The 12,102-nt window shown below is 48.2% G+C and overlaps 1 protein-coding gene across 4 annotated transcripts in view; it reads right to left on the bottom strand.

The window, feature by feature from the left end:
• Positions 1–12,102, bottom strand: part of CCDC187 (coiled-coil domain containing 187) — a 32,247-nt gene that overhangs the window by 11,010 nt on the left and 9,135 nt on the right. For 3 of the 4 annotated variants that reach the window (XM_060270130.1, XM_060270129.1, XM_060270131.1), the window contains 5 exons: positions 11,975–12,045; positions 11,284–11,855; positions 5,471–5,564; positions 1,698–1,795; positions 232–309 (listed from right to left, as the gene is read on the bottom strand). In XM_060270130.1, coding sequence (XP_060126113.1) covers positions 232–309; positions 1,698–1,795; positions 5,471–5,564; positions 11,284–11,855; positions 11,975–12,045 — 913 coding nt within the window. The remainder of the gene's footprint in view (positions 1–231; positions 310–1,697; positions 1,796–5,470; positions 5,565–11,283; positions 11,856–11,974; positions 12,046–12,102) is intronic. The other variant, XM_035114036.2, reaches the window with a different exon arrangement.

Raw genomic sequence — 12,102 nt, 5'->3', positions numbered from 1 at the left:
AGCGTTTTTTTCTTATTTTAGGCTGGACAGCAGTCTGTTCCATCAATGGCAAATTCTCTGCCCTGTTTTAAAAACAGTGTCAGCAATAACCACTTAATCCAAATTCATGAGGCTTCACTTTTAAAAACATCGCAAAATAAGCTGCCTTCTATCTATCGCCACTGGCCCATCTAGCTCAGCATTACCTGCACTGACTGGTAGCAATAGCTCTGCGGGTATTCCCAGCCCTACCTGAAGCAGCCGCAGGGGATTGAATCTGAGAACCTTCTGCACACATTGGCCTTCTGCAGCAGAACAATGGCCCATACCCTACAAATAAAGATTATACAGTAGTCCTTGTGGTTCTTGGGAAAGGGCTGAAGATGCTGGGAACTGAACCTGCAAATCAGGTGTCTGCTTCAGGGATGGGAGGCTATTGCTCTCTGTTTGGGATAAGTGGGTGGTTTAAACCTTGCCAAAGGCACTACTGTACAGTGTTTTTATCACCTTGTGCTTAACTAGTAAGAGAACAGCGCTCTCTGGTGGCATAAAAAAGACAGTGGAGCCCCTCCAGAGGACATACAGTATATTACTGTATAGCTTGCATTAGTGGAGAACAGTAATTTAAGAGGCACCTAATGAGCTCAGATATTGGAACTTTGGAACTCCCTGCCTCTTGATATCAAACAGTTGCCTAAATTGCACTCATTTCAGTGGCTACTAATAACATTCCTGTTTAAACAAGCCTGTCCGGATGCTTAGAAAGTTTAAACTATTGTGGCAAAAAGAAAATTGATATTTTTTTAAATTATGTATACCTTTGTATACATAATTATACTGGAAGGACAGATCATGAAGCTGAGGCTCCAATACTTTGGCCACCTCATGAGAAGAGAAGACTCCCTGGAAAAGACCCTGATGTTGGGAAAGATTGAGGGCACAAGGATAAGGGGACGGCAGAGGACGAGATGGTTGGACAGTGTTCTCGAAGCTACCAACATGCGTCTGACCAAACTGCGGGAGGCAGTGGAAGACAAGAGTGCCTGGCGTGCTCTGGTCCATGGGGTCACAAAGAGTCAGACAGGACTAAACGACTAAACAAACAAAAAACCTTTGTATACCTTTTTGAGCTTTTGATTTGTTTTACAATCAAGCAGTATATACATTTTATGAAATAAATATAAAAATAGAAAATATATGCTGTCTTAATTAATTAATGAGTATTTTATTTCTCCTTTTTGCTGTATGAGCTTGATAAGCAGCAAGTTTCACATTAAAAAGTGATTGCTGCTTTGCAGGGGGTTGGACTAGATGACTTCCAACTCTGCAATTCTATGATCTAAGTGCCTTTACAAATTGTCTAGGGGCAATAATATTTTTTTCCACTCTAAGGTCCAGCACACAAAGAAAGGTCTCAGATGATGATTGCAGGGTCCGAGTCAGTTCATATGGGAAGACAGGGCCCTGAAGGTATTGGAGTCCTATGTAGGTCAAGACCAGCACTTTGAATTGGGCCTGGAATCTAATTGGTAGCCGGTACAGCTTCTGAACTGTCTTCCTGGGCAGCCCCACCTCACTTCTAGGCAGCAGTCTAGCCTAGAAGTCACCAGAGCATAGACACCAGAAATTAGCTGTAACTGGCTTGGGTGTAGCTCGGACACCCAACACCAGAGGAAGGGAGGGAGGGAAGAAAAGGTTTCACAAGTGCATCTCCTCACCCTGAATCTTCTCATGATAGGGCTTCTCCCTGGGGTCTTCCATTCTGAAATTCTGGTGGGGGGAAATGCAGGTTTCCACCAAGGGGCTGGTTTGTGGCCTGATATGAACAGAAAGGGAGAAACATAAGCTGCATTTATTTATTTGCTGGACCGTACTGATTAAAAGCAAAGACCCCTTGGCAGTCAACATAAAATAAAAGATTCTTATGAAAAATCGCAATAATAAAAATAGGCCATGGAAATTAGGGATGTAAGCAATCAAGTGGTGCATACTTTTTATTAATTAATTTGAAATCAATATATCAATCAGGTTCCTCTCCAATAACTAAACAGAGGATTTGTTTCTAGTACGAGAGAGATCAAGACAGCTACTCATCCAGAAAGCAAGGGAAAGTAATTACTTTCAGACTTTAGCATGCCACACACCCTAAGCATAGAAACATAGCATTGCAGAGTTGGAAGGTACACCCAAGGCTCATCTAGTCCAACCTCCTGCAATGCAGGAATCTCAACTAAAGCATATCAGACAGGTCCTCTGCTTTAAAACCTCCAATGAAGGATGGCCCACCACATTCTGAGGTTTTCTTTTGATGAAAATAATAAGAATAACAAAATTTTCATTTGTTGTTCTGCCCTCTTTTCCCGTGGCCCTTCCCACCACTGGCAGGTGGCCCCAGAAGGCTTCTTAGAAGACAATGTGGCCCTCAAGTTGAATAAAGTTCCCCCCGGCCATCCCTGTACAGAAGACGGAAGAGCATCTGACATTCCTGGCAGAGATACCAAGGCCAAGTCAGAGGGACGCAACAAGGAAGCCCCTGGGATCCTCTGCAAAGACTTGACTGCCAAGCTGAGCTAAAGGGATTAGAGGGAAATGTGTGAAAAAGCAAAGAAAAAAAAGGACATTTTATGGAACTCCAAGAGAAGGGACAGAACAGCAGCGGATAGAAGGGAAATGTTTTTATATCATCCACAATTAAATAGGATTGAATTTAAAAGGAGAATATGTAAGGAGGAGCTCTCCCACTGAGCTATGACCCCCTAAAAATAAAGTAAGACTCTGTTTCTCATTTTTGCTCGATTAAACAGGGAACACAGGAAGGCACCAGCCCTACCTAGAAATGCATTTGGGGATTGAATCTGGGACCCTCCTGTACCTGGGATGCTTGGCTACTGCGCTATATGACCTTTCACTGCAACCCCCCCCTTTGTTGATGGTAAAGGAGCAGGGTGCCATGCCCTCCTGCTCTCACCCCCCAGCTCCCAAAGAGAACACCTTAATACCTCTAATCTCTCACCCCACAAAGGATGAGTTCAGAAGAGACCAGGAAAAAGAAAACCCAGCTCAGCCTTTTCTGTCTGGTTTCTACACTTTGTCTCCCAAGCCTGGTCAGCCACAGCTGAGGATCTCTTCCCCCATCTGGACAGGAAGGCGTTTCCTGGGTCTGAAGACACCCAGCTGTTGCTGTCATAGAGACGCCCCCCTTTTTGTGGGGGAGAAGGAATAATAACCCAACCCCCTGCAATGCAGGAATCACAGTAGAGAGACTAGGAAATTCACAGTTGTGCCAAAAGAGTTCAACTGAAAGAAATGGAATCCGTAAGGATTGACCACAGGATCTATCCCAACCTCCTCTTCTCATGCAGCTGCCCCAAAAGGAAGTCCCTGAGCATCTGTGGGGATCCTTTGGTGCACCCAACTCACATGGCCTTTGCCTGGGCTAGCAGTGCCACCCTGTGGTCAATTGTAGAACTGTTCTTCTTTCTTTATTGCATTTAAAGGTAAAGGGACCCCTGACCATTAGGTCCAGTCATGACCAACTCTGGGGTTGCGGCGCTCATCTCGCTTTATTGGCCGAGGGAGCCGGCGTACAGCTTCCAGGTCATGTGGCCAGCATGACAAAGCCGCTTCTGGCTAACCAGAGCAGCACATGGAAACGCCATTTACCTTCCCGCTGTAGCGGTACCTATTTATCTACTTGCACTTTGACGTGCTTTCAAACTGCTAGGTTGGCAGGAGCTGGGACCAAGCAACGGGAGCTCACCCCATTGTGGGGATTTGAACCGCCAACCTTCTGATCAGCAAGCCCTAGGCTCTGTGGCTTAACCCACAGCACCACCCACGTTATTGCATTTATAGCCCACCTTTTTCTCCAGTGAGTTCAAGGGCGGTGGTGATTAGTCCCCTTCTCTTCATGGAGTCCCCACAACAACCCTGTGAGGTAGGTTAGGCTGACAGCGAGTGACTTGTCCAAGTGAGCTTCATGGCCATGTGGGGATTTGAACCCTGCTCTCTCCCAGGTTCCTAGTCCTCATTTAATCCCCATGGGGGTTAAGATGAGAGGCGGTGACTGGCCCCAAGGACACACAGTGAGCTTCATGGCTGAGTGGAGAATTGAACCCTGCTGTCCCAGATCCTACTCTGACACTCTAAAACTACACAACACTGCTCCTCTTCTCTGGGTTCATATTAAAACACACACACACACACGAGCAGGCACCACACAAAGCCAAGCTTTCCAAACTGTGTGTCGCGACACATTAGTGTGTCAGCTGCACTGTGTAGGCATGTCGCGTGAACGCTCCCCAAGCTCCTCTCAGGGCCGGAAAGGGGTTAGTTTAACTTCCGGCACGCTAGTAAAACTGGATTACTGTATCGTGAAATTATGCATGTGTAAAAAGTGTGTCACCAACATGAAAAGTTTGGAAAGTTCAGCCATAAAGGAACTGTTCATGAACAGAAAGTCACTGTGCTTCCCAAAATCCTTGGACTACCATTTGCAGAAGCTGAAAGCCGCAAAGGGGCTCTCCGGGAAATGGAGCACCCAAAATCCTTTTTAAAGATATTTGAATTTTGCATTTGGCAAGGAGAGTTTAGAACAGGCATCCCCAAACTGCAGGCCCTCCAGATGTTTTGGCACACAACTCCCATGATCCCTAGCTAAGAGGACCAGTGGTCAGGGATGATGGGAATTGTAGTCCAAAACATCTGGAGGGCCGGAGTTTGGGGATGTCTGGTTTAGAACATAACAGCATAAAGAGAGACCTGCTGGATCAGGCCAATGGCCCATCTAGTAAATATAAATAATAAATATAATAATTTATTATTTATACCCCGCCGATCAGGCTGGGTTTCCCCAGGCATTCTGGGCGGCTTCCAACAAAATATTAAAATACAATGGTCTGTTAAACATTAAAAGTTCCCTAAATAGGGAAGCCCAGCATCCTGTCCTCACCATGGCCCCCAGCCACATGCTCCCAATGGGAAACCTACAAGCAAGATCTGGGCACAAGAACTCATCCCTCCTGTAGTTTCCAGCAGCTGGCTTTCAGAAGCATTGCTGCCTCCATCTGTAGCATCAGAGCACAGCCATCGTGCCTAGCAGCCATTGATAGCCCTCCCCTCCATGGATTTGTCTAATAATTTTAAAGCCATTCATGTTGGTGGCAGCAGCGACTTCGATAGTTTAACTCTGTGCTGCATGCAGATTAGACCAATTCATAGAGGAGGAGAGGGCTCTGGGTGGCTACAAGCCATGATGGCTCTGCTCTACTTCCACAGTCAGAGGTAGTGCCAGTTGCTGAAAGTCACAGGAAAGGAGAGGGCCCTTGTGATTGGGTTCTGCTTGTAGGTTTCTTGCAGGCATCTGGCTGGCCACTGTGGGGACAGGATGTTGGACTGGACTGGCTATTGGCTTGATCATGCAGGCTTTTCTTGCATTCTGATGGGGCACCACAGCAGCAGTGAAGGTCCATGAGGGTCAGGAGGTGCTTACCTTCGGGTGAGGAACTGCAGGTGTGGTGTGGCAGGTGAGGCACCTGGCGTCTCGGGGGAGGGTCCTCTTTCAGGTCCCCTACTTGCAAAAAAACCTTTAGAAGAAAAGGAAGGATTACTGTATGTTCCTGCGTATTAGATCACTTTTTAACCCAGGAAAATTTTCTCAAAAGTCAGGGGTCATCTCATACGCCGGGTCGTATTTCTTATATGGCGAGTATATCCCAAACTCTATATTTTAACTGGAAAAGTTGGGGGTCGTCTTATATGCCCAGTCATCTTATACGCTGGAATATATGGTATGTATGGACGGCTTTGAGGCCCAAGCTCAGTTTTTTTACAATGAGGATGACGTCTAGGTGTCAAATGGGTTTTAATGGGTAAGAATTGTAGAGTTGGACGGGATCCAGAGGATCACCCAGTCTAACTTCCTGCAATGCAGGAATGTGCAGCTGTCCTGTTGCAGGGATCAAACCCACAACCTAGGCATTATCTGAACCACACTCTAACCAACTGAGCCACCTTCAGTTAGTTTCAATTTATCCCTCCAGGAACCCATGTTTGTGGGTTAAACAGAGTTTTAAAATCCCATCCTTGGCAGCAGATGGGATTAGAAGTATAGGAATTAGGCTGCAAAGCTTCTTCTTGAGCAAGTCCAGCAACAAAGTAATCTAGCTTCCACCTTTCTTACCCCTCTAAGCAAAGAAATCGGACAACAGACTATGATTACTAACTCAACAGTCTTGCATTGGTCTTCAGCTACAGCAGTAGTACAAACAATGCAGGTAAAATACTTAAGAGACTTTCAGGCGGTTCGCAATTTAGCAGAACCTGCTCCATTGGGTACAGTACAGGCCACATGATCTCCTGCAATGATTTTGCAAAAAAAAATGCAGATAAAGTCGCTCAGATTCAGGAAGAGGTAGACTCTACCGTGGGAGCAGGGCCGGGGCGGGGGAGTGCTAGAGTGCTGTCTGGTCAAGTTGCGTGGGATCAATTCCAATCTGTTACTTCCGAGGATGTGGACAGGCTGCTTGGACGAGTGAAACCAACCACCTGTCTCCTTGACCCTTGCCCATCCTGGCTCATGGGTGTAGACAGGGGGGGGCAGGAGGGGGCAGCTGCCCCCCCTAGAAGCAAAAAATTATTGTATTTTACAGACCATAACCAATACTTTGCCCCTCCAAAAACTGAAGTGGAAAGGGCTTTGCTTTAGCAAGAGCAGCTCTCCACTTGCTGGGGGCGGGAACACAGCTGTAACAAAAACACATCAAATAAATAAAGCAAAGTGGCTACCAGTACTTAAGCAGTTAAGACAATGGAGCAGAATATCCCTTCAGGCAAGGTCCACCCTATTCACCCTATTGTTATTCAGTGGGAGTTGTTAATGGGCATTCAGGGATCGCATTAACAGTTCTATTGGCGATTTAATGAGGGTGCAGAGGATTCAATTTGACTAAGGTGGCCCTGCAAGGCTAAAAGGAAGTGAATAAGAAGGGCTGTAGCTTTGATAGACACAGTGATGTTTATAAAAAGCATTGGTGTTCCAGTCTGCCCCTCCTCCTGCATCTGTATACTGTAAATCAGGGGTGGCCACCTCCCAAGAGACTCTGATCTACTCACAGAGTTAAAAACTGGGAGTGATCTACCCCCTTTTGGGGGGTTCAGGTCAAAGCTGTTGAGTTTTTTTAAGGAAGGGAAGCCCTGTTTTGGGGGGTTTAGGTCAAACTTGTTGAGCTTCTTTTAGGAGGGAGGGAGGCCCATTTTTGTTTAGGGCTTCAGGTCATAGTTCAGCTTTTTTTAGGGAGGAGGAAAAATTTGGGTGAGCTTTTTTTAGGGGTGCCAGTGATCTAGCAGTGATCTACCACAGACATCCAGTGATCTACTGGTAGATCACAATCTACCTGTTGGACGTGCCTGCTGTAAATCAAGCAGAGAGAAAGCTGCTTACAAGGCTCCTGTACAGGTGTACCGGTATCTTCCTCTTGCTGCAGAGTTCTAGCATCACAGCGTCACCCAGAGGCACCCACAAATGTGAGTTATCCCTCTCTCTATTTCTTCCTTCCTTTCCTCCCTCTTCCATCCTCAATAAAATACTGGGGGGGCAGATAAGCCCCACATAGAAAGCCCATCAACATGGGGGGGGGAGGACTCTTTAAAATACAGTATTTACCAGTAATTTCTTTGGGGGGGGGGAGGCACCTAGGCCTCTAGGAGTTGGCTGCTATGCCTAGGACAATTCAAGAAAGCAGAATCCTGCATATGCTATGGTAATATATCAATAGAATCATGGAATTGTAGTCGGAAGGGACCACAAGGGTCATCTAGTCCAACCCCCTGCAATGCAGGAATTTCCCCCCAATGTGGGGCTTGAACCCACAACATGGTTGAAATATTATGCTGATATGCAGCAACGCCTCGGAGCCATCGAGACTGCGGCCCTGTCTTGCCTCGCCCTCGCCTGCCCTGCCACCCCCTCTCCCCTGCCCGACCCTCCCATCCTCTTGCTGCAGAGTTCCAGCATCACAGCATCACCCAGAGGCACCCACAAATATGAGGTATCCCTCTCTCTATTATTCCTTCCTTCCCTCCCTCTTCCATCCTTAATAAAATACGGGGGGGGGCAGATAAGCCCCACATAGAAAGCCCATCAAAATGGGGTGTGTGTGACTCTTTCAAATACGGTATTTACCAGTAATTGGGGGGGGGGGAGAGGCACCTAGGCCTCTAGGATTTGGCTGCTATGCCTAGGAGTAGGACAATTCAAGAAAGCAGAATGATGCATATGCTATGGTAATATATCAATGGAATCATAGAATTGTAGTCGGAAGGGACCACAAGGGTCATCTAGTCCAACCCCCTGCAATGCAGGATTTTTCCCCCAAGGTGGGGCTTGAACCCACAACATGGCTGAAATATTATGCTGATATGCAGCAACGCCTCGGAGCTGTCGTGACTGCGGCCGTGCCTTCCCTCGCCCTCACCCGCCCTGCCACCCCCTCTCCCCTGCCCGACCCTCCCGTCCTCTTGCTGCAGAGTTCCAGCATCACAGCGTCACCCAGAGGCACCCACAAATATGAGTTATCCCTCTCTCTATTTCTTCCTTCCTTCCCTCTCTCTTCCATTCTTAATAAAATATGGGTGGGGGCAGATAAGCCCCACATAGAAACCCCATCAAAATGGGGTGTGTGTGACTCTTTCACATACGGTATTTACTAGTATTGGGGGGGGCACCTAGGCCTCTAGGAGTTGGCTGCTATGCCTAGGAGTAGGACAATTCAAGAAAGCAGAATGATGCATATGCTATGGCAATATATCAATAGAATCATAGAATTGTAGTCGGAAGGGACCACAAGGGTCATCTAGTCCAACCCCCTGCAATGCAGGAATTTTTTCCTAAGGTGGGGCTTGAACCCACAACATGGTTGAAATATTATGCTGATATGCAGCAACGCCTCGGAGCCGTCGTGACTGCGGCCGTGCCTTGCCTTGCCCTCGCCCACCCTGTCACCCCCTCTTGCCTGCCCGACCCTCCCGTCCTCTCCAGCCAAGCAGGGTAGCCGCCGCCGTTGCCAGCCCCAGAAGCACAAGGTGGCCGCTGCCGCCGCTGCCGCCACCACGATGTCGTCAGGCCAGCTGGCCCTGTAGCCCCGCCCACGTTCCCACTTTGTGGCCCCGCCCCTGAATGATCATGGCTTGCCCCCCCCCCCTAGTTTTGATCCTGGCTACGCCCTTGTCCTGGCTTATAAAAGCAATCCAGGAAGGGCTGGGCGATGGGCTTCGCGGGTTGGTGAATGCTTCTCTCTGTGAGGGAGCCTTCCCAGACCCGCTGAAAGAGGCGGTTATTAAACCGCTTCTTAAAAAACCATCTTTAGATGTGGCCAATGTGGCCAACTATCGCCCAGTGTCAAATCTTCCATTCTTGGGCAAGGTGATTGAGCGAGTGGTTGCTGAACAACTCCAGGCACACCTGGAAGCAGCGGACGATTTGGATCCCTTCCAGTTGGGATTCAAGCCTCAATGGGACTGAAACTTGGTTGATGATCTCCAGTGGCCTAGGGACAAAGGTGAGAGCTGCTTCCTAGTCCTGCTGGATCTCTCAGCGGCTTTTGACACCATCAACCATAACATCCTTCTGGACCGTCTAGAGGGGTTGGGAGCTGGGGGCACTGTCATACAGTGGTTCCTCTCCTTCCTCCTGGGCCATGTTCAGAAAGTGGTGGGGAGGGATGAGCGTTCAGACCCCTGGGTTCTCACTTGTGGGGTGCCTCAGGGTTCTGTCCTCTCCCCCATGCTTTTAAACATCTGCATGCAGCCGCTGGGAGAGATCATCAGGGGGTTTGGGCTGGGTGTTCATCAGTATGCGGATAATAATAATAATAATAATAATAATAATAATAATAATAATAATTTATTATTTATACCCCGCCCATCTGGCTGGATTTCCCCAGCCACTCTGGGCAGCTTACAAGAGAAAAATGAAATAAAATAATTAAACATTAAAAGCCTCCCTAAACAGGGCTGCCTTCAGATGTCTTCTAAAAATCTGGTAGCTGTTTTTCTCTTTGACATCTGATGGGAGGGCGTTCCACAGGGCAGGAGCCACCACCAAGAAGGCCCTCTGCCTGGTTCCCTGCAACTTGGCTTCTCGCAACGAGGGAACCGTCAGAAGGCCCTCGGTACTGGACCTCAGCGTCCAGGCAGAACGAGGGGGTGGAGACGCTCCTTCAGGTATACTGGACCGAGGCCATTTAGGGTTTTAAAGGTCAGCACCAACAACTGTGCTCAGAAACGTACTGGGAGCCAATGTAGATCTTTCAAGACCGGTGTTATGTGGTCTCGGCGGCCGCTCCCAGTCACCAGTCTAGTTGCCGCATTCTGGATTAGTTGTAGTTTCCGAGTCACCTTCAAAGGTAGCCCCACGTAGAGCGCATTGCAGTAGTCCAAGCGGGAGATAACCAGAGCATGCACCACTCTGGCGAGACAGTCTGCAGGCAGGTAGGGTCTCAGCCTGCGTAGCAGATGGAGCTGATAGACAGCTGCCCTGGACACAGAATTGACCTGCGCCTCCATGGACAGCTGTGAGTCCAGAATGACTCCCAGGATGCGCACCTAGTCCTTCAGGGGCACAGTTACCCCATTCAGGACCAGGGAGTCCTCCACACCTGCCCACCTCCTGTCCCCCACAAACAGTACTTCTGTCTTGTCAGGATTCAATCTCAATCTGTTAGCCACCATCCATCCTCCAACCGCCTCCAGGCACTCACACAGATGATACCCAGCTCTACCTCTCTTTCAAATCAGAACCAGTAAGGCGGTGAAGGTCCTGTGTGAGTGTCTGGAGGCAGTTGGAGGATGGATGGTAGCAGGCAGAGGGCCTTCTCGGTAGTGGCACCCGCTCTGTGGATTGCCCTCCACCAAATGTCAAAGAGAACAACAACTACCAGACTTTTAGAAGACATCTGAAGGCAGCCCTGTTTAGGGAAGCTTTTAATGTTTGATGGATTACTGTATTTTACTATTTTGTTGGAAGCCGCCCAGAGTGGCTGGGGAAGCTCATCCAGATGGGTGGGATATAAATAATAAATTATTATTTATTATTTATTTATTTATTATTATTATTATTATTATTATTATTATTATTTTATTATTACAGTCAAAACTGTTTCAGGCTTGTGCCTGGGAGTGGAGCAAGCATAGAGCATGTCTGGTTGAGGAGAGAGAAAGGGAGGAAACAGGAAGTTACATATTGGGTGCTGAGATAGCTCAGCTGGTAGAGCAGGGACCAGCAACCCAGGAAATGCCTCAGCTCACCTTTCCACCTTTCCTTGATGTTTTTTGCACTGGCTGCATGTTGCTCTTCCGCCTCAGAGGAAAGATCCCACTGCGGTCCCTGACCATGAACTCTGGCAATGGACAAGAAGGCCCAGATCCTCTCCATGGCGACCTGGGTTGCTACTGCTGCTGCTCCTTCTGGACGGAGAGAGTTCTCCTGAGCATGCAGTGATGGACTACGGAAATGGTTGGGCTCCCAAAAGGCATTTTCACATGCTGCAGGTGGAGCTTCAGGCTTTGAGGTGGCAGAAGGTCCCTCTGACAGAGATGGGGGTCCCGTTGGCCACCCTTGGTCCCCTGAAGATTCAAGTGGCCTGTTTCTGGCTCTCAGGCTTTTTGTCTCATTTTCTAGCCGCTCACTGAGGCTCCTGGCGAGAAGGGCAATGGCTCTGACTTTCTCTTGTTTGCTTCTGTGGGGAGAAAGTCTGGACAGTTCCGGTGGGGCAACGTCCAGGTCCCTCAGCCTTAGAGGGCTGTGACTAACACTAATGCGAAACAAATCTGAGCTTCTGGTCACCTCTGCTATCTTGGACACCTCTGGACACTCCTCACTGACAAGACAAAAGAACCAGAAAGGAAGGAAAACATTTTTCAAAAACCCCAAAATAGGACTGGTTGCTTCAATTCTATCCCTCTTCTCAGCACCTGGGACCGATGGCAACCATCTTACCTGGGAAACCCTACCTCACCCCTCAGAAGAGCATGTGATGTTTGGCGGACCCAATGCGAGACTTCCGATTCCTGAAATGGAAAAGAGCATCCACTTTGCAAAAATGCTGGATTTTATTCCCCCCCCAA

This window comes from Zootoca vivipara, chromosome Z, assembly GCF_963506605.1.
Source record: "Zootoca vivipara chromosome Z, rZooViv1.1, whole genome shotgun sequence".
NCBI classification, from domain to species: Eukaryota; Metazoa; Chordata; class Lepidosauria; order Squamata; family Lacertidae; genus Zootoca; species Zootoca vivipara.
The sequence above is the reverse complement of the archived record's forward strand: the minus strand, read 5'-3'. Positions and strand labels throughout refer to the sequence as shown.